Consider the following 25,591-nt stretch of genomic DNA (forward strand, 5'->3'; position numbering starts at 1 on the left):
CGAAACCATCCAGCGCCAGGTGACGACACCGTCGTGTGGTCTGCTCTTGCTCCCATCTGCGATTCCCAGAAGCCTTCCTCTGTATCTGTGACGCAACTTTTCTCTCTGCGTCATATCTGCAAGTGACGTCTCGCTAAGCGCGAAAGCGGCGCAATCGTACAGTCACACTGACACTACTGGCATTGTCCCTGCACAGCCGCACTGTAAACTTCAGTAATCATACTACGATCAGCAGCGCGCGACGCACTACATGGTGAGTAATTGTTCTAAACACTACTTTACTAACGTCCTTTATGTCATGACTGGTTTCGTCTGCTACAACTGTGTTGCCATGTCCAGTGACGCTCAGGCAGCGCGCTCGCTCTCTCGTCTTTGTTTTCGGAGTTCGCGTACGAAAGTTACTCCTGTGTTGACGTTGGACGCAAAGTTTGATGGTCATAATTGAATTTTCTTCTATAAAGTCGACTTCGTGCATATAGCTGTTAGACAAGTTGTAATTTCCCTATAAATGCACATTCTACGTGAATTGGTGTTTACATTTATGTAAGAATTGTCGCCGTGCTGATATATATAATTTCAAGTATATCCTTGAATAAGCTGAGAGAACTACCACACATACTCGAAGAATACATCACATAGCTTTTTACTGCGTTCTGTCTGTCTCGTTAGTAAGTTTGTTCCTATCCCCTTTTAACGCAGGGCAGGCGTTTTAGTCGCCAAAGGAAAAAAAAAAAAAAAAAGATATAGTTATTGCTGCCTCACACAGTTCACTTTTCTTTGCCTCTCAGTGTTCACGTCAACATGTGGCTACATATTGTTTTAATTAGGCTCTTTGAAATCGACGTCAAGAACGAATCAGCTGATCGAGAAGCTGGTTTTCGTGCCGGTATAAACAAAATGCAGGCTGATGAACGAACCGTTATGGATGACCATTAACTAAAACGTCAGCCTCACCTGAAACGAAATTTAAAAGGTGCCATTTATCATGAAGTTTTAAGGGCGCATATCCATCCACCGTGAGCAACTCGGAAAATCACATGCCGAGGTTCGCGCTTCGGTCACGTGATCAGTCAGGTTTCTGACCTCACACCGAAGTCTCGGGCAAAACGTGAATCAGCGCGAACGGCCCGAACGGCTCGCGAGCTCCCAGGAATTCTGGGAGAGCTCTGCTGGCTGCGTGCACAACGCAGTCTGGAACAAAGCGTCGTGCAGGGTGAGTGCTACTCCTCCGTAGGAGCGAGACGGTATTTTTTTGTCTGTAGGTTTCGTTTGTTGTTTTTGTGTCGAGCCCTTTAGCATTTGGAGACCGCACGTAAACGCTTTTCACGGGTTAAAAGACCATTGTATTGAAGGTTTCGCTATTCCACCTAGCTTTTGCACCGATGCGAGTGGTAGTTGATCTTGTCGGTTGCCCAGGCCTCGTTGTTCGCTGCAGTTAGTCCTAGCCACAGCCATATTGGCCACCCGGACTTCACGTCAGGGTCGCCGGTTTTTATTTTTCTGTTGATCGAATAAACGTCCTTCGAATTCCTTTTATTGTAATTTCTTTTCTTACATAAATTTGCTTTATTTTTAGATGGCTCGATTTGATTCTAGGGTGTTCCATCTTCGGCGTAGGTGTATCGGCGCAGTTGAACAACCGCAACTTTTTCACAGCTACCGATCTTCTCTGCACGCTGTTAGGCCTCATTCGAAATTTCAAACGGAGCGAGACTCGTCGAAAATTGCAGAGTGGTTTTCGACACAAGGGATCCGGTGCAAGTGTTGCGTGCCCCGCATTCGGAAGCAGGGGCGCTAACCGCGTTCAGTTTATTTAGCGAATTCCTTTCTTTGTTCACGAGGCGTCCGGCATGATCAATTCATTTATTTTCGCTTTGAAGTTCGTGCAGAACAGCGGGATGTCCAGTGTGCTGGCAATGGAATCTGCATTTCCGGGCTAGCGGGAGAGAGGGTGGGGGTAGCCCGTGAGTGCGACCCCCTCCCTCCCCTGCCCTCCTCTCCAATCTTTGGGACTTTGCTCCAAGGCACTGACGCACTCGCTGCTCGCGTTCAAGGGAGGGCACACAGGGGGTCACGTTCAAGTCGTGTTCGTAGGGCCACGGAGGGGAAGGGGGTTAGGATAGTACACGCCGCAGCGGCGAACCGTTTCCTGTTCGTCGTCGCAACTCGTTCTCTGCCTCCTCGAGAGTGGAGCGAGTCCCGTTCTTCACACTAGCTTTTTTTTTTTTTTTCCTTTATTTTTCTTTCGTTTTTCCCTGCATTTCCTACAAAGACTGCGGTGGGAAAATTAAAGCGCATGTCCCATTTGCTACGTAGGCGGCGGAGACGCCATTCATTCTCGCGACCGCTGTTGGGGAGGGGGGTGTGCAGCAGTGAAGCTAACCTGATTTTTGTTGCGCTCGCACCTTTCTCTTCCTCTTGCCTTTCTTAATCGTGCACGAATGCACTGCGAAAAGCTAGAGAACGGACCATCGTTCACCGCAGCTTGCTTAGGCACGCATTCGTCTCGCGTGCTTGCTTTGGCAGCTCCATTTTGAAGGCCCCATTGCATCGCTTCCCGCAAGTGCATCGTTGGTCTGTGTTGCAGCGTCCGCATACGCTTCCTCGGCTCGGCAAGGTCTCGAGCTCAGTTCGCGAGCGCAAGTAGCTAAAGCATCGCGTGGCGGGCGCTCTCTTCGCCGCATGGTTCTGCCGTCATGTTCCAATCTCCACTCGTCCAGGAACTCGACAGTAAGACCCTTGAGCCTCGCAGTGACCTCCGATTAAAAAAAGAAAAAGCTTTTCTCTGAGGAACGCGTTCCAGGTGTCGGGGGTTGGTTTTAGTTGGCGCCGGTTGGTGCCAGATTGCGTAGTCGCCGACCTTGTGCAGCAGTGAGAAATCGAAAGCAAGCGGCGCGATGGCCGCAGCAGACAGCGCGCCTCCTCGAATTCGCCGGGGTTCGTCGAAAGTGCACGCGTCCTTGGAGGCGGCCTTCCAGATTTGGGCGACGGCTGTGCAGCCTTGCGGCTGCCTACTTTGCCATCCTTCCAAGTTCATTACGGCCGGCTCGACTGCCCGGTGGTATTTTTGTTTCTATGACGGCGAGAGGGGGTGAGGGAGGGCTGTACTCGGTGAGTCGATGGAAGAAACGATAGGGGAGGGAGGGGGACGCGAGGCACCGTTTTCACGGCGGGCTGCCTGCCTGACCGAAGGAATGGTGTCATCGGGGCTATTCGCTGGGTACCGTTTCGAACGTTTGCCTGACTGGGCACTCCCTCTCCCACCAAGCGCCGGAGGCTTTGTCGTTTGCGGTTGCTATGCGAGCTGAAAGGGGGCTTGCTCGTGGCCGAAAGAGTAGGCGCTTGGGCTGCTACCTTTGAAACGAAGCAGCAGCAGCGTGTTGAATCCTTAACTTGCATGAGTAGCATCGTCGCGTTGACTTCGCCTTTCTTCCGACGCAGGTACAGAGGCCCTGCGAGCAGGAGCCCCACAGATCCAGGCGAGCGGCGGCGAGGCGGTTTAGTGTGGCGCGGGCGTCCCCACCAGACGCAACAACGGAAGGGCCGCGAGGAGCGGGGGGCTCTTCATCTCCGTGCAACAGGGACGGCACAGCAGCGACAGCGACTGTCTCCTCCCCGTGCGTGCACCGATGGGTTCCCCCAAGTGTTGTTCGGCGAGATGCCCCCATCAACTCTGCCGACAAGAATGACCTCGTATTCCGAAAGGTGCGCGGCATTCTCAACAAGCTCACGCCGGAAAAGTTCCACAAGCTCAGAAAGGAGCTGCTGCTCGTGGGCCTCGACTCGACGCACATTCTCAAGGGCGTAATCCTCCTGATCTTCGACAAGGCGTTGGATGAGCCCAAGTACAGTTGCATGTACGCATCCCTCTGTCGGGAACTGTGCGACGAGTCACCAAATTTCGAGCCGCCCCCGAGCAGCAGCAGCAGCAGTCAGACCACCACTTTCCGCCGCCTGTTGCTGACCAAGTGCCAGGACGAGTTTGAGAACCGGCGGCGCGCCAACGAGGCCTTCGAGCGCCGAAATGGGCCCCTCACGCCCGACGAGCAGGAGCAGCGGCTGGTCGCCAAGCACAAGATGCTCGGCAACATCAAGTTCATCGGCGAGCTGGGCAAGCAAGGCCTGCTGCAGGAGTCCATCCTGCACCAGTGCGTGCAGCAGCTGCTGGTGGCCTCGGCGCGCGTGCAGAGCGGCGGCGACTGGCAGGACTTGGAGTGCCTCTGCCAGATCCTGGTCACGGTGGGCCGCCGGCTGGACACCCCCCGGGCCCGGCCCCTCATGGACCAGTACTTCGAGCGTATGCGCACCCTCTCCCACTCCCCCGAGCTGCCCGCGCGTATCCGCTTCCTGCTGCGCGACGTCATCGAGCTGCGCTCCAACCGATGGATTCCGCGACGGGGCGCCGCCGAACACGGGCCCCGCACGCTGCAACAGATTCGCGAGGAGGCGTCGCGCGACCTGGGCATCTACTGCGGCTCCCGGATGAGCGGACCCCGGGGCGCTTCCCTCGGGGGAGGCATGGACGACGTGTTTGCCCCGCTCCCCATGGCCAGCCTGGGCACGGGACCCGGGGTCATCCCCTCGGGAGGAGACCGCTTCTTTCCCTACCGCACAGGCGGCTCGGCCCGCACGCCCCTGAACAACTCTGGCGGTGAGTGGACATCTCCAATTGATTAGAGTGCGTGCACTTTGAGCAGTGGTTACATAGCGTACGGAGTACTAGCACTGCTGAAACTTCGAACCACATTTTGACCAATGGTGGGATGGGCTTGTGGCTTGCCCGTAGATTTGAGACTGAAAGTTTTTATGGAGACAAAATATACTTTGCTGTTCCTCCTCAGTAATTTCTACCTGCTCCTTAGCTGGTGGCATCTCTGCAGCTATAACTTTAGTGCAAACTGCTTTGAACTTGTCCTACCTTTGTAAAATTGAAGTTGTATTATGTGCATGGGGCAAAATTTTTGCCGGGTCCTTGCAAGGGATTTTTTTTTGTTCTGGCTTTCTTCATGATCAAACATGATATGCGGACATTGCAGCCACTAACCTGGGAATTGGGCTCAACTTGCCAAGTGTCAATCAATGCCAACTGCTTTTTGAATTGTGCACATAGGCAATTTCTGTGTAAGGTTGTGAAAGGGGAAAGTGATCGTGACTTGTGGTGTGCAGGATTCCTGGGCGGTGGTGGTGGAGGCAACTTCTACAACGGCCGTAACAATCAGCCCCCTCCACAACAGTTTGGCCGCGGCCAACGGGGCGGGGAGCACCTGCCCCCACGCTTCCTCAAGAAGCAGAGCCCTGGCAGTGCAGATGAGATCTCCCTGCGGACCAGCCCAGAACTCCATTGTGCTCAAGCCCAAGACTCCGCTGAGCTTCTCAAAGACAAACACTGGCTCCACGGGCAGCACACCCCTGGGACCACACCCTCTCGCCAAACAAGCCATGAAGGAAGTGAGTGGGCGCCTTCGTTTGATGCATTGACTTTGGTAACATTCAGTGTGGTAACAATGTGGCTTCACTGCAATGAAGGATGAAATAACGTTTTATTTATCCGAGTTCAGTTGTACTGTGCACGAGTCGCTATTAGCAGACATAACTTTAATAAGCCCACAGTAAAATGGGCCAATGCTGAAGTGGCCAAGAAGTCTCTTCTCGGTGTACATCAATGGCTTTCTCCTCTTTGAAAATGTACTGTGATATTTCAGAAATAATTGCTTCAAAATTTCTGTGAGCATAACTATAGCTGCAAGTTCAACTCCCTCCCTGCAGTGGACAAAGTGTTCACTGTCGCACTGCTTAATGCTAACCCCAAACAGTTGGGGCTAACAGCTAAGCTGTACCAGCTTCTAAAGCACCATTCCACATCAGCTTGCACCTTCAGTAGGAAAACTTTGCATTATCTCGGCTTGTTCAGCCAGTCGACTACCAACATGACTAAAGAACCGACACTTAAGCCTTTTGCTAGCATCTGATTGGGCTTAGCAGTCACATTGTTTAGTAATGGTGTACATTGGGTGTGTGTGCAATTGGTGTACGTCCACTCAAGTTTGGAAATGCGGTTATGTCACTCACACTGAGAATCCCACTTCACTAGTATTATAGCTCATCCTGTGAGATTTTAGCTCCATACAGTCATCTACAGTTTAGTTGATATAGCATACTTGCAGATGACTAAGGGCAGGTCTATGTAGGCCGATCTTCTCTCTTGGGCAACGTTTTCAGCTGATGGCATCATTTCAGTGTACATCTGGCACCATAATTCTGTAAATGTCCTTGCAAGGTACAGTGGAAACCCAATTATACCACTTTCAGGCGACCAAGCAAAACCGTTGTTTAATCGAAAAACTAAGAATATAGGCAGGTGGAGCGCAGTCTTGCCCTAAAAACTGGTACAGACTGCCTGAATAAGCTTGCGGCACGAACCTGCACTGCTCCAAGGAAGGTAGATTAAATTATAAATTACCGTATTTATTGATTGTAACGCGCATATTTTTCATGTTTCGGTGCTTAAACTCAACCCTTGCGTTAGTCGAATAGCAGCAAAATTGGCCATTTTAAAACAAATGCTCTAAATTCCACGATTTCTAGCATTACGTTGGCAGCCTGTAACTTTAAAGTCTCGATCCAATCCACATACATCAACCAAAGTCAACTGTTTTTTATTGGAATCGACGCTGTTTTCCATAGAGGAAGGAAATTGTTTTCACTGTGCTTCTGACTTGTTATAATGCCGCAATACCCTACGGCTTCTTGCGGTTAGACTCCATTAATTCGTGACGTTATGGCGACGCAGCGCATTCGGTATGACGGCCGCTTCGAGAGACGAGCAATGTTGATGGCTGAGGAGCTGGGAAAGTCTGCCGCGGCTCGGTGTCTCGATGTCAACGAGTCTACAATTTGCGGATGGCGGGACCAGTGGCAGGGCCACTTTAAATGCGAGGCCAGTCGGAAAGGCTCTGTGGAACCTGAAGTGGCCTGGTACTGACACCAAATGAAATGTTTGTGCGGCCTTTAGAAGTACTTGCATCTCAAGCAAGCTCGGCAGCACTGAAGACGTCTTCGATTCTCGGGCGATCTCTTCTGGAGTTCGGGTTTTGCGAGACTCTGGTCGTCCCAGCACCGAACCCGTCTATATATACGGCCGACAGCCCTCTTGGTGCTGATAGCGTGCTTAGGACAGCGCCAGAAACTCTCAGTGGTGACGCTTTCAGTGCCAAGTCGCGCGAAATTTTGCGAAAGTTGAAACTATCTAAGAAAGTGATAGCCTGAGAATACCGGCCAAGGAAAGCTTCGTTTCCTCTTCAAAGGACGATGTGTGAAGAGAACAAGTTTCAGAATTGCGATTTCTTGAATAAAGATACCATTTCTTTTTCCGTTCATCTTGCATTACGTTTGCACTTTTATTTTTATTATTTCGCATGACTGGAAAGTCTCCCCTCGCATTACAATCGCGGTCACGTTACATTCAGGTAAATACGGTATTGCACACCAGTTATCAGCCGGCTGCAGTGTGCTCACGTGCCAGCCTGCGTCTGCTTAGGGCTTCTTTTATTCGGACGGTATCGAGAGAGGTGCTCCAATGGCGCTGAACAGCAGCAGGGCACCACCACTGCCAACAGCGTAAACTTGTGTCGTATAATCAGGTTTTTAATACATTATTTCTATAGGCGTTTTGCCGGGACTAAACCAATCCCGTCGCAAAATCCGGGGTCGCATGACCGGGGGATGTATAATCGAGGTTCCACTGTATTAGTATGGTGATCTGATAGTAAATTTCTTACTTTTGTTATCAGCTTTTGACTTATTTTCCTGCCACAGCCCCCTATAGTGATCAAGCAAGTGGTGCAAGACAAGAACCGTGCCAACCGCAGTGCTCCTGAGCGCGAAAAGGGGGCCACCCGTGAGGAGGTGATAGCACGGGTGGACGAACTCTTGGCTTCCTTGAAATTCTCCAATGGCGCTGAACAGCAGCAGGGCACCACCACTGCCAACAACACGACCAACAACAACGGTACCACCACTCCTCCTGGAGGCAGCGACAACGGGCTGCCAGACGAAGCAAGCAGAGCTTTTGAAGCGCTGAAAATCCCCCGGAAGTTCCTTTCGGAGGCCCTGGCACATGCCATGTTGTCCACCCTGGATAAACCCCAGGCTGAGCTGCTACCCCAGATGGCGCTAGCCTACAAGAAGGATGGTGGGGCGGCCTATCTTGAAGCCCTGCAGGCAAGTACAACTCTTAGGAACTCAATTCGTGCAGTTATAAACATGTTAGCTTGTTGCTACTCCTCGGCTCTAACTTGTGAAGGCCAGTATAATCATATAGCACACTCTGCATCTGTTTCAGGGGGGATGCGGGGATCAGTATGCGAAAATCGGGAGAAAAATAGCTTTTTGGAAACCATGCGTTTCGGTGTCTGCAATGCCTAATCTACGCTGTATTTAAAATGGTTTGGCTGAAAACACACTAAAAGTGCAAAAAAATTAATTTGTCAGCGCACAGGGCGAGAAAACAGCTTTAAATCGCCACAGTCACGGAGCCATATCTCGTATTTCCTGCCACAGAGTGCCGCGCCGCCATCTTGGTATCGTTCGAAAGCTGTTTCGCCGTTCCGCTTCTCAATTCGTCGGTCGTCGCTGTCTTTTAATAAATGCACAAACACAAGAGGTCTGCTGGAGGTAGTCACACAGGCCCTCCGATGAAAGCTGGCCTCCGATTGGCTGTCGTGATTGCTCATTGCTGCTGTGGCAGCGGGCAAGATGGCAATCGCAAACCACACCGGCGTCTTCACTTGACACGCCGAATTCTAACTTCTGAGAGCGCCCAGGTTAGTGATGGATCGTCACGCGTTTGAGGAGAAATTTTGGACTAAGTATGCCTTCGGAATACGGAAGCGCAAGCCTCGAATGATACCAAGATGCGGCGCTCGGTGGCGGGAAAGATGAGATGGCTAGGTGAACTGCGGCGATCTTGCGCGAGTTAAAGCGGTTTTCTCGCCATGCGCACTAACAAATTAATTTTTTTGGGCACTTTTAGTGCGTTTTCAGCCAAATCATTTTGATACAGCATAGATAAAGCGTTGTAGATACCGAAATGTGTGGTTTCCAAAAATCAGTTTCTCATGTGATTTTCGCAATCTGATCCCCGCAAGCTGGATAGGAAGGACCTTTGATTAAAGAGCTCCTTGTAGGAGTAGACAGATTTCACAACTTTCGCTATGCTTCCACAAAGCATGTCAGTAATAGAAGTCCTTAGAGGGGCAAGAAGCTTGTTTGTACTGTGACAAACCTGCTTACCTCTAGAGGTCAAAGGCAAGGAGTTCAGAGTAAACGCTAGAGTAGGAGTAAGGTTGAGAAGGTGCAGCCCCGATATTCCTTTTAATTCACAGGAAAAATCCACAATGGCACTGTGCTTGGCATTCACCTCAATGTTGCCTTGGACACAAGTACAGGGGGGAAAGTGCCGCCGAGGACTTATGTCGCCATGGTGCATCCGATATGAACATGGTGAAATTAGTGTATTGCTTGTAGTGAGGTCATTCAAGCAGTGGCTACAATGATGCTGCCTGCTGCTCCGAAAAGTTCAATGCTGCATCATGACACTTTCATTGTCTTGTGTACTGTGTTCTTACTGCAGTGGCATAGTCCAGGGGGGGTATTCTGTAAGAATCCACCTAGTGGACTGTCCATATCGACTTGTCGCCGATTGGCTCCAGCCGCACGAGCGAGAAGGAGACTGGCTGGCTCTTTCTCGCTCATGCAGCTGGAGCCAACCAGCGAAAGCCAAAATAGATAGTCCACTAGGTGGACTCTTGCAGAATAACCCCCCCCCCCCCCCCGCTCTTTTGACATTGGTCTTCGTAGATAACGGCTGCTAGTGAGCTTGCCCAGGACATTTACAGTCGAAACCACGTATAACGATTCCAGATATAACAAGCTATTGCTTATAATGACCACATTTCAGTGCATTTGATTTTCCCATCCTTCCTCCTATTGAAACTGGTTCCACATATGATGACCATTTTTTAAATCGCCGTACTGTTATGAGCGCTTTGAACCTGGTCACGGTAAAAGGAGTGCACTCGCAAAGTACCAAAGCGTATTGAATGTGGCCAAATGCAAAAATGCTTGTGTGCCTAGATTAATTTAAAAAGCTCAACTTGATGAAAAATTTCTCTGGAGCCTTCCCCCTTGCATGCATGCGCGCGCACACACGCACACACACACAATGGCTTGTCTCGTAGCCCTTCTGTCACTATGGGACTTGAAGCCCCATATTTTTGTTTATAAATTGGGTCCGTCATGAAATTGACATGGCTTGAATACAGCTACCTGGATTTTGCAGTATGCATTTGTGTCCTCAATAATGGTGCCGCACTGTGGTTATCCACGCAGGGTAGATAAATACTGCTGTGGTCAGTTTTATGTAAGCATTCTCTTCCTTAGATTCTACTGTCGCCCACCTCGCTGCATAAGTGGGCAGTACTGGCAGTAGCAAGACCTAGCATGTCTCTGTTCAAAGATGGACAGAAAGAATGTAAAATGAAAACAAATCTTTAATATGGCTCCTGACCATATCTTTTCCTGTTGCTGTTAAAGCATCAAAATGCTGTATATCTAGGGTTGTGCGAATAATGGATTTTGAGTTCGAAGCGAATAGTGATCTTGCCCAAATATTTTTTAATCGAATGTCGAATAGTTATTGATTATTATAGTTGAAATGTTTTGAAACAGGTGTTTTTTAATATTTCTTGCAAATAAGTTTCTGAGCATTTATGAACGTTATGAGACAAATAAGTTTCTGATCAATTATGAACGTTATGAGAAATTTTTAAAGGTCAGAAACTGGTTTTTCTAACTTAGTGTCGGACACGGCGGTGAGAAGAGTGCTGGGAACCAGGGCGCCAAGATTGGCAAAGATGACGCCGGCGTATACCTGCATTTCTGGAGCTGGTTGCTCGGTTTCTTTTTCCCGTTGTTAAACAGAGTTCATGAAATTACTACATAATATAGTCAACGTCCGATTTTTGGACTCCCTAGGAGCCGCGAAAATGTCCGAAAGATCGGGCAGTGCGAAAACATAAATGCATGCCTTTTACTGCTCCCAAGGACTCAAATCGCCACAGGCACGTCAGAAATTTAAAGACCTGCCAGTAGACACTTATTAGGCGTGTTGGTGCTCGTACTGAGATAGGAGACGGCGGGTGAATACATACCGTGTCCCGTGACAATTGCCCCTTCCGACTCTTGGTATGCTTCACCGCATAACACTACTGCACTGAGGCGAAGCTGACTTTCGGGAACTGGCATTACACAATGCGTCATGTTTTCCAAGCTTCGAAGCCATTGGCGAGGATCACAACGACTGAGTCGGTGTCATTTCAGTTCGCCAACAGCGGCGAGCTGTTTCAATAAAAAACATGGCACCGAACAGCAAGAAACTTGGTAGTGAACATCGAAGTAGCTAGGCCTAGCGTTGCCGGGGTGGTGGCTACGGCTGCCAGTGGATCTGATTATTAGACAGTAAACAAACTCGCGACCGTTTGCCAACACATTGAAAAGCACAAATATTACGACTGCTCTCGAAGCGAATATCGAATAGCATAATATTCGAAACTACTACTCGAATATTCACACAACACTACATATACCGCATTGATTGCAACGCGCACCCGTTTTCCGTGACAATAAAAAAAAAATCCTTTACAGTACCGGACACCTCATGCTTCTATACAGAAATACAACTTTCTCTCATTTGGAAAAACAAAGATTTACTCCCGATGCACTAAAGTTGCAATGAATAAAGGTCTCAGTTTCACCCGAAAGGTGAAGCATCGCTTGCGATAGCAAATTAGTAGACTGTATACGAAGTAAGGATAGCAGTTTTATTGGCTGTATAAACTTGCAAACATTCGCTTACTAAATAAATTAAGCACGGTGTCACGCGCGCACCAGCAAATGTGAACACATCTCGCTTGTCGGCCGCGGATTGAGCGAATTGACCTTCGTGCTAGCATGCCTCTCACTTCAACGCGACCTATAAGCGGCGAAAACATAGCGCGCGGTGGACTCTTCCCGTCGCAGATCGCTTTCAAGATAGGGCCAAGGCGATCATATCGCCGTAGTGGATCGTCGCAGAATACGTCCTGCTTCGGTTCACTGAAACTTACGCATTGCTTTGCTGGCGAAAATTCTCTCCTTCTGTTTGCGCCAGTCATGCCTGTGATGCTGCCCGATTTCCGTCCGTCTCTGCACACATGGTCACTTTCCTTTTAAATGCGGCATTCTGATGAACTGTGCTCTTCATGCTGATAGAGCAGATTCAGAGAATGGAAAGACAGACGTTAGACTAATGCCTAACCACCGTATTCCACAGTGCAACTTAAGTTGAAGCCCATGCTTCACTTGATTTAAATGACGCCTGTCGTGAACGTGCTGGAGGAAACACAGTGAGCGTCCCGGGCACATTCACGCCAGGCGTCGCTCAGATCAAGTACAAGCATGGGCTTCAACTTAAGTTGGGTTCTTGAATACGGTGGTAAGCACACGTCATTGAGTTTCTCAATATAACACCTAGAGGATAAACTGGCGCCACCGTCTAGTGCGAGTTTCTTAAAGGGCGCTGTGCCCTCATGGGAATGACGGGATATGTGTCTGAGAGGCTTGTGTTGGCTGGTGTTGAACGAGGCTTCGTCTAAAACGTGGATATGGCTAAACAAATAATGCGTTCTTAAAGTAAAATCTACATAAAAAGTTTTCATTCACCCATATTACATCTCTCAATAAAGTTTACTCGCCTACAATGCAGAATCAAGCGAAGAAAAGCAAGAACAGACAAGTTGTTCCAAAGCGAGCAATAATCTTGTCGTCTGCCCTCCAACTTTAGCGGCCAGCTGGTACTTTTTACGTTTCATATAATTATGCATCGAATAGTTAAGTCCTTATAATTAAACAAAACATGTTTTTGTGTAATAAAGCTAAAGCAGATTTTTACGTGCTGTTTTAGCAGCAAATGAATCATTGTGACAGACAGAACGGTGCTAGCCAGGTGCGTCTTCAAGGCAGAACGGCTCTCCAAGAACGATGCCAATCCGCAGTCACAATATACCGGCATTCCCATGGATACCACAGCGCAGCAGCGCCAGTTTTCCCTCTAGGTAATGTAGTGAGAAACTCTATTGCACACGTACTACAGCTAAGGAGGAAGCTACATCAGCTAGGCTAGAGTGTAGCTAGGCTCGAAGCGCATGCGAGGTGGCCATTTTGAAATGTCAACGACTGTATGGTAACACAGATTTAGGGTCGTACTCGATTCTAGCAGGCACGCAATTTTTGCACCTGTTTTATCTGGAAAAAAGTGCGCGTTAGATTCGAGTAAATATGGTAGCTACGGTAAAAATAAGTACAATTGATGTTGCTCATTTTGGTGACCCTTCATTGTGCAGGAGGTGTTTGGACGCATGTCAGCACTAGAGGCGGAGATGCCCCTGGTGAAGAGCATGGTGGCAGGGCACGTGGCTCGTGGTGTGGCCAAGGGTCTCATCACCCTCTCTGATGTGGCGAGCGCATTGCCCCAGGGCCAGCACTACCCGCTGTTCCTCCTGGTGCTACAGCAACTGGCTCGCACTCAAGGCCGCCCCTGGCTCACCCAGGGACTGGCACAGGCCAAGGTGGGGAAGCCTAGCAAACACTTTCTTGTTGGCTATTTGAATGCACAGGGTATGCTGCAGGCAAGTTTTACCAAGCTTCATTCCATGGTGAAATTTTCGAATACCCTCAAGTATTTACTTGATGGCCATGCCACTAAAGTAGTATTATGACTAATGTGCGTGGCTTGCCAATATGATGCAGTCTGGCATTTGTTGCATCATGAAGTTGAGCGGTTTGGTGACAGATTAGGGAATGTATGGAGAAAGCATGGAGAGCATATTTATGTGATGCAACACGAAAAATGAAATCTGGTACTTCTTTTGAGGGTCTCTGAGAGGCGAGAACTGTTGCAGGACCCTTCGGCTTGTAGCAACTGTGGGACGGCATGTGGCAGAGATTGTCGTTTAAGGGCGCGTTGGTGGTGCACCTTTGCAGGTTGACCTAGAGTCACTGCTTCCTGAGGGCAACCGGGGCCCTGAGCGTCTGGCAGAGGTCTTGGAAGATCGGGGCCTGGGCTTCCTGCTGCCCCGGCTGCAGGGTGATCTGTGGCGGCAGCTGAAGGCAGACCCCAGTGCTACAGCCCTGTACCGATGGATTCGAGACTCTGTTGACCCCCAGCAGCAGACCCAACCGGCCTTTGTGCATGCCTTGGTCACTTGCCTGCTGCGTTACATCCTTGGCCAGACCACCATGCCCCAGCTGCTCAACACCAACCAGGGCAGCAATGACTCAGAAAATAACGAGGTAGGCACCCCCCCTCCCCCTTTTCTCTTTCTCCATGTTTTGCCTAAGTTGCCTGCCTGCAGCCAACTTTCTGTGGCAATGAAGGGAAAGCTATATGGTGGACCTTCTCATGTATTACTACACCAAGTACAGTTAAAACTCGACATAATGAACTTCAGTATAATAAAATTCTCAATATAATGAAGTATGAATCACGTATTAAAAACCTGTATTTAATGCATATAGGTGCATATTTAGTGTTTAGATTGAGTTTATAAACCAGGGACGACTTGCTGCCTTCACATAGATTGCCCACTATAAAAGCTCCATATAATACCGTTTGCAATCTTTGATAAATCTGCTCCAAAATGCATTTTTGGCTGCTCCGAAAGCTGTTTTGAAAGGGCATGGACCAGTAACGTCACTGTTGAAATCATCCACCTAAGAGAAATGCGGAGCTATAAAGGAAAACCCCCATGCATACCTGCCAGCACTCCCAATTTTCCATTTTCATCCCTCCTTCTGATTGTACGAACAGGACTTGAAATCTCCCAGAAATTGGGACTTCATAGAGCAGCATTATTTGCAGCGATATGTATAGTGTGCAAATTTTGGCCATTTTGTAAGTTTGTATGGGTGTGGAAAGTATCTTGCATAAAGTCGAACTTTCAGATTCTTGCGCATCAGGATCTGCCATTTGTCTAGCTACACCAGAAGAAAGCCAATCAGTGTAGCCAAGTGAATCTGAAATGAATCGGCACATGCAGTTGAAATGTGGGGTCTCGCACGTGCTCTTGGAACAAAGGAACGACAAAGTGGTGCAAACAATCAAAAGGGCATTTATTGCACCTTTCAGACACTATACCTACCTGCTAGCTGAATTACTGCCCATAGAACATTCCAATGGGCGCTGGACGTTCTTGGTGTCTCACAGGAGACCAACCACCGCGGGTTCGAGCTTAGCAAGCCACAGGGCCGCGTCAGCCGTCACCTCCAGCACCGCTCGCGCGCTGAGCTCGGAGGCCGCAAGGGGCTACCGAGTGACGCACGCAAAAACACAGTAAAGCCCTGAGTTGACGGAAACCGTTTATTGAATCTGTCAGCACCATCACTGCACAAACGCCCGCGCGGCGGGGAACCAAAGGGGTCCTGCACCAGGGCGAAAATACAATAACAAGCGTCTATAGCACGTCGCGGCGAGAACACAGGCTCAAGCTGGGACACGCCGCTAGGAAAAGTCCCGGTGGCTATGCTACTTGCTCTGGTGATAACCAATGGGTCAACTCGCGAGAGTTCGGGCAATATCCTTCGGCTTCGGCTTAGGCTTTCGGCAAGTGCAGCTCGGCGTGGTAAGACCTAGCGAGAGCGCTAGGCACCGCTCGTCGGCTTAGCGTCGGGGAAAGGATCAGCACAAAGTATGCGCTCCCCGCATGGGCAGCAGAGGGCACCTTGCGCTGAGCTCCAGTCCGAGTCGCAAAGGTGTAGGCGGACGAGAGGAAAGCATGTACGTACCGTGCGCTGGTCCCGGAGAGAAGAGAGCCACGCTCCGCCGCTAGTAGCCGAAACGCGGCCGCCGTGACGTCAGCGCCCTGCCCTCACCGCTAACCGCGGCATGCGCAGCGCCACCGCGGGAGCCTGTTAGGCGGCGCGGGCGGGGAATAAAGGCGAAGGACGGCAGACCAGGTGAAGCCCGTGCAATGGTGCCGGTGCCTTCCTCAATCCCCACAACGTTGGACAGGAAGGCAGACTCACCGTGACCAGATAGTGAGCGAATATGTTCACCTGCATGCTAGACACTGTCTAGTCGTTCACGTGTACGATCACGGGAACGATGGCGCATTCGAACGATCAGTGTTGTCCATTAGTGTCATGCTCCTAAGCCTTCTCGGTACGGTCCTGCGAAGTGGGTTGGCGCACGCACGAAGCGTTCGCACTGCTCGCCGACCCCAAATTTATCTTTGTTTGATAGTTCAAATCGGACAGAAGCTGTTTCACCTTCAAAATTGGAGGTGTCTCAATATTGTTATGAGAAATCGGGGAAACATTCTGCAACATCTTTATTGGGAACATACCAATAATATCTCAAGAAAATGCACTTCTCTGCACACTGGCTTATAGAGATCTCAGTCGCTTCCGTGGCAGCAGGTTCCAAAGTTTGCTTCAAATGGTGCTGAAAAGTGTGGTGATGCATCCCACGGTGGGTCAATCCCATTGCCACAAATACGTCATTCATTTGGCCATTTGCTGTAGTCATCACCCACATAGCCAAGAGGTTGATGTCGAATGAGTTGCATGTCTTACCATCAACTCAGGGGCGAGCTCCATCCGGCCGCAATGTCTCCACTACTGTCGCAAACAGTTAACTTCACTGCGAGACCGTAATCGCAATCGCCCCTCGCTAGTTGCTCTGGTTCGCTGCACGTTTCGTATCGTAGAACTTGGAGTGAGTAGAGGGATTTCAGGTTCACTATCATGTAAGGAGCAGCAGGCTGATCTGACGCAGTCGCTGCATCGCTCGCTCGTCTCTGTGAAAGGCTCAACCTTCCGTGCCGTTAGTGGTACCGATAAAAGCCCCTCAAGTGCAGCCTTTTCATGGGCGCACGCCGATAAGTAACAACGGTGTAGATTTTCGCACGGCGCGCGCTGTCACAGGAAGCGTCCTCTCATACCTCACAGTCACCCATAGCATCGCTGTTTATCCTAACGCGGCCAGAGTCCATGCTGTCGGGGGAAGCAATCTCGTGTACACCCCTGTCTCCGATAACATTGACGTTTACGCTTACGCGGGCGGAGTCCACACCACGCACGCTTTCCGGGGAAGCATCCTACCGAGACGGCATTATCAGGCAATGTCGGAGCCCGATTATTCCTCGCATGCTCCCGCGACGCAGTAGCAGCTCCAACACGCTTTCTGCCCCTGCCTTCCTTTCGTGTATGGCCTCTTGGCTAAGATCAGAACTCCTTTGCACCGCTGGGCATGGTGACCCACACGATCACAATGGGGATAACACACCTTCGCAAGAGCAATACCTCTTAATAGTGGCGGCATGTAACACTAGCTTCCCTAGCCAATAAAAAAACTGCCATTTTGGTCGCGTGTGCCAATAAACCAATAGAATAACATGCTGTGCATTATTTTGTTGCTTTTTTCGCTTTTGCGTGGTGAGCATGGTTGCTTACTGAAAAAAAAAATGAAGCACTGGAAACAGCTTTCGAACAAGACCAAAATGGCAGTGGTGGAGCACGTAGTTCATGAGCTGCAGATGGTTGAAATAGGGTGAATTTAGACTTCAATTTAAAGGTCCGCGTGCTTGCATTTCCTGTATCTAACTCCTAAAACTAAAATAACAGTAATTTTGAAACCAAGAGCATTTGTTTCTTAAAAGCGAGCGGCGAATGGAGGTCTTGCTTTTTGGATTGTAGAGAGCGAGCTGCACACCAATTCCAAGCTCGTTGGCAATCTCAATCTTCTTCGTGCCCTTTTTAACTTGGACAATGATTGCAGTCTTGTATCAAAGAATTCCGACGGAATTTTCCTTACAGGCTGCCAAAGACGACGGTCCAATTGCTGCAGACCACACTGCGTAAACACAAGCATGTGCACGGTACAAAGCTAGTCATGTGTGGATGTGCCCTCCGCTATTCCGCAATTATCGTTCGGCATGCCACACAGGTACAGTCGAGTCTCTTTAATTCGAACACGCTTAATTCAAACTGCCGGTTTATTCGAACTGACGCTCTGGTCCTGTCAAAGTTATGTGTATTTCAATGGGCGAAAACGCTCGGTAATTTGAATGCGAAAGCATTGCGGCGGTTAATTCGAACATACTGTGGACCGACAATGCTCTCAGCAGCGCGCCAAATAATGCGGCGGCGCCTCCGACCGCATTGCTCCGACACCGCCATAGAGCAAAAGCTTAGGAGAGACCCCTTAATGCAGCGGCCAACGAACTGCCCATGCCGGCAAACGCTCGCTTCCCGATAACAGCAGAAAACGAAACTTCAGGGAGCGGCCTAAGCTGGCACTGGACCGGTGGCGTCGGCACCCACGCCGGCAAACGCTCGCTTCCCGATAACAGCAGAAAACAGCAGAAACGAAACTTCAGGGAGCGGCCTAAGCTGGCACTGGACCGGTGGCGTCGGCACCCACGCCGGCAAACGCTCGCTTCCTGATAACGGCAGAAAACGAAACTTCAAGGAACGAGCTAATCTGCGCTGAGCCGGCTGTACCGGCGGCGGCAGTGGGCGCGCACGGAGATAGTCGAAGGTGAGGGAGTTGAGAGAGAGGGCGAGGGGAGCCACCGAAGCGGCGGAGTTGCCGAGGCCAAATCCGCTTTCCTGCCACCCTACTCCCTCACCTTCGACGGTCTCCGCACTGCGCATGTTGGCACCGTCCGCTCCCTGAAGTTTCGTTTTCTGCCGTTGTCGGGAACCGAGCGTTGGCCGGCGTGGGGCGCAACTCTCTATGCGCTTGCGCACCGCGAAATTTCACAACTCGCACCGTTCGTTCATCTTGCTATGGGGCTCGAATACTTCAAAAATACATCCTTCCGTTAATTCGGACAAATTTTCAGGCCCCTTAGATTTCGAATTATCGAGATTCGACTAGTTCTGCTTTGCGTTAGCCCATGCCATGATGGCACACATAAATGTGCTTGCTGTGATGTCCTCTCCGCTTCATTTTTTATTTAAAATTTATATTACAGTTCTGGTCAGAACACTGTGCAGTTGTCACCTGTTACAAAGTATAAACCATGATCGTCGCTCTCGCCTGTAGTCTGGTGCAACTGAAGCGCAGCTGTCCTTTTTTTTTTTTTTTTGTAAACAAAAATGGCGGCTGCCGCGCAAGTGCGCTGTGGCTGTAGTTTACTCAATTTAAGGGCACAACCACTGCGTTTGAGTAGTTTTTGGATACTGTTAGCGTAACATTATGTAGACAATATGCAGACTGCCGTTTCATAAAATTTTGTTAGTGTGGGTTTGTTGTCAAAAACAAATTTAGTTTTCGGCGAAATATGAAATTGACTCGTTAAGCCATGGGTTCTCAAAGTGGTTTCCGCGGAACCCAGGCTCCTCCTCGGGGTTCTGCGCTCGCCAAGTCCGCATTGCCGTAGTCATCAGCGGCGATCATGCGTGATAGCAACGCCGGAACGCTTCGTGTGTAATTGTGCCTTTAAAGCCTTCATTCTTGCGTTTATCACCGCGCATAACACCACGTTGGCGACTGGCTATGTGCCTTCATAACTGCGTAGTCGCCATCCATGATCGCGTCAATACCCACCACTGTTTCGTTTGCAGCGGTTGCGGCAAACTATTTTAGTTTTGCGTGGCTTCAAAAATGCGTAGTCTCTGCCTATGAACACGGCGATAGCGACTGCCACTTCGTCTGCAGTTGTTGCAGCAAACGGTAGTTTCATTTTGCCTTGGTGCGTGCGTCGGCTGCCTGCCTTCAGAACTGCAAGGTCACCGTCGATAGCAGCCGTGGTTTCGTCCGCAGCGGTTGCGGCAAACAGTACTTTCGCTTTGGCTCAGTTCAAAGATGTAGACGGTGCGCTTCATCATCTACATCACAATGGACTTACAATTTGTTCTTGACCAGCTCACTGGCTAAAAAATTTAGAGCAGAAATTCCTCCGGGAGTTGTCTAAGTATGCGTAAGCATTCTGCCACTTCCTCATCTCCACGCAGCCAGGTGTCGTTAGTGTTATGGCACTTGATCCGGCCGGTACAGACGACAGCACTGCAGCGACAGACTGGTCAGGACGGAGGAGCAAGGTGCATTGATAACACACGCAAAGTACTGCAGGTGGCGGCGCCATGTGTGCTAATGACAGTCCGATCATCATAAGCTGTTATTGCTCTTTTTTAGCTCCTTGTCCATCCGTGCCGAACCATTATGAAATCCGTGATCAACTAAATCCGGCGGCGGCACGGACTGATCAAACGTACTCTGGCACGGCCGCGCGGACCGTATCTTAAAATCGATCTGTGAAGCGGACAGACAGTGCTGACTGCTGACAACTCCGCATGCTGTTTTCGCCGCTTCATTTGCGTTGAAGCGCCAGGCGGCACGAGGGTAAAATTGCTCCCTGCTGCGGGCTCTATCTTGAAAGCAATCGTCTTACGCGAGGGCCGAACGGACTGACGCACAGACAGTTTTCTCGTTGGGAAAGCTTAGAAATGCTTACGCATTTAAAAATAATGTGCGCGCGTCGCAGCCGCGCTGCGCAAGAAATCGCGAGGCCTTCATCGCTGCGAGCCTCGCGATACGAGATGACGAGAACTGCAGTTTCCGCACTGCTTTTGTGCAAAAATAGAAACAGGATGTGCCAATTCATTCAGTTAAATTCATTCATGCAGGCATTTTTTTTTCTTCATACCCGCGATTATTCGGCATTCGGTTAAATCAAATTTGGAATTTTTTTCGGTCTCTTGAAATCTGCATTAACGAGGTTTTGCAGTATGCAAAGTAGTCGACTCTAATCCTCAGACTTCTTGTAATAAAAGGTATAAGTCTCCCCGTGCGATATGCTCTGTAAACTCATTCTTTCTCGTCATGTCTTGGTTGCGATGCTGTCTTGTCTTGGCTCATGATGATTGCACCCAGTTTGCACCACGTGCGTGGCACGTCACCATAAAAAAAATATCCTGTCCACCACCACCACCGTTGGTCCCAAAAATGTTGCACGGTAGGCCTAGCATCTTTACTTAGGGCAGGGGTTCCTTGGGGACCCGCCGCGGTGGCTTAGTCAGCTAAGGCGTTGCGCTGCTAAGCACGAGATCGTGGGATCGAATCCCGGCCGCGGCGGCCGCATTTCGATGGAGGCGAAATGCAAGAACGCCCATGTGCTTGCGTTGTAGTGCACGTTAAAGAACCCCAGGTGGTCAAAATTAATCCGCAGCCCTCCACTACGGCGTGCCTCATAATCAGAACTGGTTGATTCTCTGGGCACGTAAAACCCCAGAAAGAAAAGGGTTCCTTGGCACTTGACGAAGCTTAACAGGGTTCCCTGGGGTCAACATGCTTGAGAACCCCTGCTTTAAGCGATCGCGGAGGATTCGAAAATATTTTGTTGCAGTGATGATTTCGTCGCCTCGGGATTTCATTATTGCAAGTTTCGACTGTAGACCACGACCGGCCCGTGGTGGCGGCAGTCAAGCATGAGTTTTGTGTAAATGCTGGCATGGGCTTCATGTATACCGAATACATTTTCATGTTGCTAGCAATGTTGCTGCTTCGCATCGGGTCATTCAAATGAAATGAACTGTGTCCTGTTTGTTATTGCACTGCTATCTTCCTTCCCTCTGCTGGACACATCTGCTGGTCTGGAAGTTGGCAGGTATGCATGCGTGTTTTTTAAATGGGAAGCTTCACAGTTGATTAAAACCTTGGAAATACCTGCATCGGGGCAAATTATGCTTGGGACAAAACTGCGAAGCTGTTGGAGAAACTTGGATGGGTGTCCCTTATTTAGGCACTTCCTCCAGCTTGCAGATTTCCTCTGAACTGGTTTTATTTTCTGCCTTGTGCACACAGAGCGCCGTGCAGCAGCAGCAGAATGCGGCAGCGCCCGAGCGTGCCCAGCTGGACAAGGAGAGGGAGCTGCTGGAGCGGTACCAGGCCTTGCTGCGGGCCTTTCTCGGTGAGCGGTCAGCCTTGCAGCTGACCGCACTGTACGCCCTGCAAACCCTGTGGCACTCGCTGGGCTTCCCCAAGGGCATGCTGCTGCGCTGGTTTGTGCTCCTGTATGACATGGAAATCGTCGAGGAGGAGGCCTTCCTCAAGTGGAAGGAAGATGTCAACGACGACTACCCGGGCAAGGGCAAGGCCCTCTTCCAGGTGGGTTTCTTTGGCTAGTGGTGGTTATTATACAGCCGAATCCACTTAAAATAATGCTAAAGTGGCAAGTGGCTCTGTCTTGCTCTGAGGTATCCATCTGGGAATCATCAGTGAATTCCACAGTTCCAGCACCTTTTGAAAGTTCTCCAGGCCTGGAATGAAAGAACCATGTGCACCATTCTGACATATTGCTCTAACTTGAGAACCAGTGAACATAACTGCATGAAATGCATGAAATTTTGTATTTCTACTAATGCTTTTGCTATGAGTCTATTCTGAAAATTTCAATGATATCTCAATAAACAAAAAGGTTGGTATCCGAGGGTAGCCTCCCCCCTTTACTCAAATAGAAATGATTAATTACTGAGAATGTTCTCGCGATCATGAAATCGGCCAGTAGAGTTAGTAGGTCCAGCTGCTTGATTATGATGACATTTCATGACGATATTGCGAAAGCGAGAGCAATTTTTCTGTTTTTGACACAATTGTGGATTCCCTGCTGCATGCAGTGCAGTGATATTTGGCTCGCATGTTCATAGTAACCTTTACGACAGATCAGCAAGTTTTTCTTGCTAGGTTCAAAAAGTGTTTCAGGGGCGCTGGGGGCTCCTTCCTGCTCCTTTTTAGCAGATAGGAAAGGATGGATGAAGCACACCGCTCTACTTGCCCTGGTTCGGTCTCTGCTTCCCCGACATCTTTCCTTGTCATTTCATGGCTCATTGCATTACAGTAGCCAGCGACGCACCAAACCTTCAGCTTGGGCTCGGGTTTGTCTGAAAAGCGTCCAATGGGAGTGAGATTTAGTTCTAAACTCTCGTTCATTCAGATTATTTGGCCACACATTGTTATTTTGGACAACTGTCTGAGCTTTGCGGGAGCGGAGCACTGCAAATGTGCGATGCAGAAGTGAAAAAAAAAATGACGGGTAGCGTCCAAGAGAAAGCGGCGGAATCTGCATCGCCATAGTCATCAGCAGAAATCGTGCGTGGATGACTGCAACAACTTCGTTCCTACTTGTGTCTTTAAAAAGTCTTTAATCTTGCATTTAGCACCGCACGTATAACTGCGTAGTCGCCATCCATGATCTTGTCGATAACGACTGACCGCGGTTTTGTCCGCAGCGGTTGCGACGTTTCATTTTGACTTTCTGCAAAGCTGTATAGCTTAAGGAGCACTGGCTAAATCGTGTAAAACAGAGGATGTGTTAGGCAACCAGTTCACTGGTGAAAAAAAAGTAATTTCCATGTGCACATGGTTGTGAAAAGTCTCGGATTACACATGCCACGAAGGAAGTCGCGAAGCCTATGCTGCTGCGAGCACTGATGAGTCGTGTGATGACAAGAATTGCGGCTTCCGCACTGTTCTTGTGCAAAATAGGAAGATTTGCTGATTCATTGAGTAAAAAGCGTGTTGACATAGTAAGCATTTGTTTAGTGTTTTCTTGATACCCTCAATAATTTTGATATTCGGTCCCGTGAAATCCAAATTAACAAGGTTTTACTGTAATTTATAAATGATTTAGCTAAAGTGAAATTTTGTTGCAGTGGGCTATGTACTGGTGTCTTTTACTCCTGTTTTCGTTAAATGGAAAAAAATACCCTCAAGACTTGTAGCGCCCTAAATATTTTATTACAACAGCTTATCTAAATCCAGTTTTGTTTCTGCTGTCGGGATGTCATTACGCAGAAGACGGTCACGTGGGAGCTAGACATTGCTATGTTTTGGCACTTGCTTCGTCTGTCTGCTGTGCTGCTACATCAGCCCTAACGGGTAGTTGCATAGGAAGGGTTCAACTGAGCAAGCCTCAGAAATGCCAGAACGTCGCAATGTCCTGCTCCCCCACATTATAACCATCTCTGCCTCATGACGGCACAACACAGTAACCTCCCTGAAAACGAAGCTGGCTGTAGAAAAGCTGTTCAGTAGTACTAAATTATTTAGGGTGCTCGAAGGCTTGCCAGTACTTTGAAGGCAAGGTCATAGCTGGCTTCACATGGGTTTCACGTGAAATATCTGGGATCTGGCTATCTTGTAACCACTTCAAAAAAAAAAAAATGGTAGGTTAGGTGACTTGATGTGGTAAGAACATAAAACATGCATCAAATAGAACACTTGGCAGTAGTCGGCAGCTAAGGATATAATCAAAAATTAATTAGTCTCGGAGTGGGATGTGAGTGCCTGTGTCGCTGTTGCTGTCTGCCCTGCCACTGTCATGTGCCATTATCACTGTTTATGGGGGGGGGGGAATAATTATTTTCATACATTCTCATTTTTATTCCTCCAATTTTAGCAATTGGAAAAAGATTTAACCTGCGCAGTTTATCTTCACAAAATGCAATTTAATCATGGTCATTCTCTGACAGTTTTTTTTTTTTTTTTTTGCTCGCAAGATGTCCTTCGTGCATTCCACTGCACTTGATATTCTGCTCCACAACCGTCATGAATGGGGTGGTGGCCTATGCCTCTGCTAACCAACTACACCAGTTCTTCCTGTGAGGCACACGTCTCTGGAATATCAATACGAGACATTTCTGTTGCCACTGGCTTAGCATGTAAAGCAGCTTTGACAGCTCTCGTAATGAGAGCAGTGCATTGTTGTTGTCAACCTACATGAAAACTTTGGTGCCGTCGCAGAGAACACTGTATTGGTTGTTCTATTTCATTATGTGCAGGCAGTTTTGGGTAAATACTGTGAATGAGGAAGTGTAGTGAGAAATTAATTTAAGTACTGCATGGAAATTTAATTTTCTGCTGCTCATTATTGTGCAGGTGAACCAGTGGCTAACCTGGCTGGAAGAGGCTGAGGAAGAAGAGGAGGAAGACGACGAAGACTGCTCGGATGAAGGAGACAACTGAATGTGCTGCCAGCAGGAACCAATAAAAAGCGAGGAGGCAGTCAAAGAACGACACTCCGCTCTCAAAAAACAACTGCGTAAAAAGAACCCTGCATCTTCTGTTCTCAGCTCCCCCACCTTCACTTTTTGTTTCCATTGCGTGCCTTTCTGTTCCAGATCTGCCACTCTTTCCTGTCCACTCACTCTCTCTCAAGCCCTTGCGCCTTCCTTAACATCCTCGCAGGGCAGGAACAGTCACTTTTTTAAAAGAAAGGCAAGCAGTTGAGGCTGTAAGCTGAGCTCTTTTTAAACTGGAACGCATTGTTTTGATCTTAAAACAAGCAAGGACTTCGCTAGTGGGGCCCCCACCTGTGCATGTGGGACAGCCTTTCTACGATTGGGATGAATAAAGCTTTCCCTTTTCTATCTTGCAGAGCTCTTGTTCTCTTCCGCAGGGTGCTTTAGTGGCAAGGCAGCTTCACAAGCTGTCTTGCGTAACTGGCATACCTGTGACTAGTTGTACTGCTTAGGCATATAATAGCCAAGCCCA

The 25,591-nt window shown here is 49.1% G+C and overlaps 1 protein-coding gene across 1 annotated transcript; it reads left to right on the plus strand.

Moving 5' to 3' along the window:
- The first annotated feature begins 127 nt into the window (after window positions 1–127).
- Window positions 128–25,474, plus strand: LOC119450074 (eukaryotic translation initiation factor 4 gamma 2-like). The gene is given in 9 exon segments (XM_049665631.1): window positions 128–253; window positions 3,442–4,651; window positions 5,167–5,312; window positions 5,314–5,448; window positions 7,816–8,220; window positions 13,440–13,664; window positions 14,080–14,388; window positions 21,905–22,207; window positions 24,977–25,474. Coding segments are annotated over 9 exon segments (2,823 nt in total). The 5' UTR covers window positions 128–250; the 3' UTR covers window positions 25,064–25,474.
- Window positions 25,475–25,591: the final 117 nt, after the last annotated feature.

Source organism: Dermacentor silvarum, chromosome 4, assembly GCF_013339745.2.
Source record: "Dermacentor silvarum isolate Dsil-2018 chromosome 4, BIME_Dsil_1.4, whole genome shotgun sequence".
NCBI lineage: Eukaryota > Metazoa > Arthropoda > Arachnida > Ixodida > Ixodidae > Dermacentor > Dermacentor silvarum.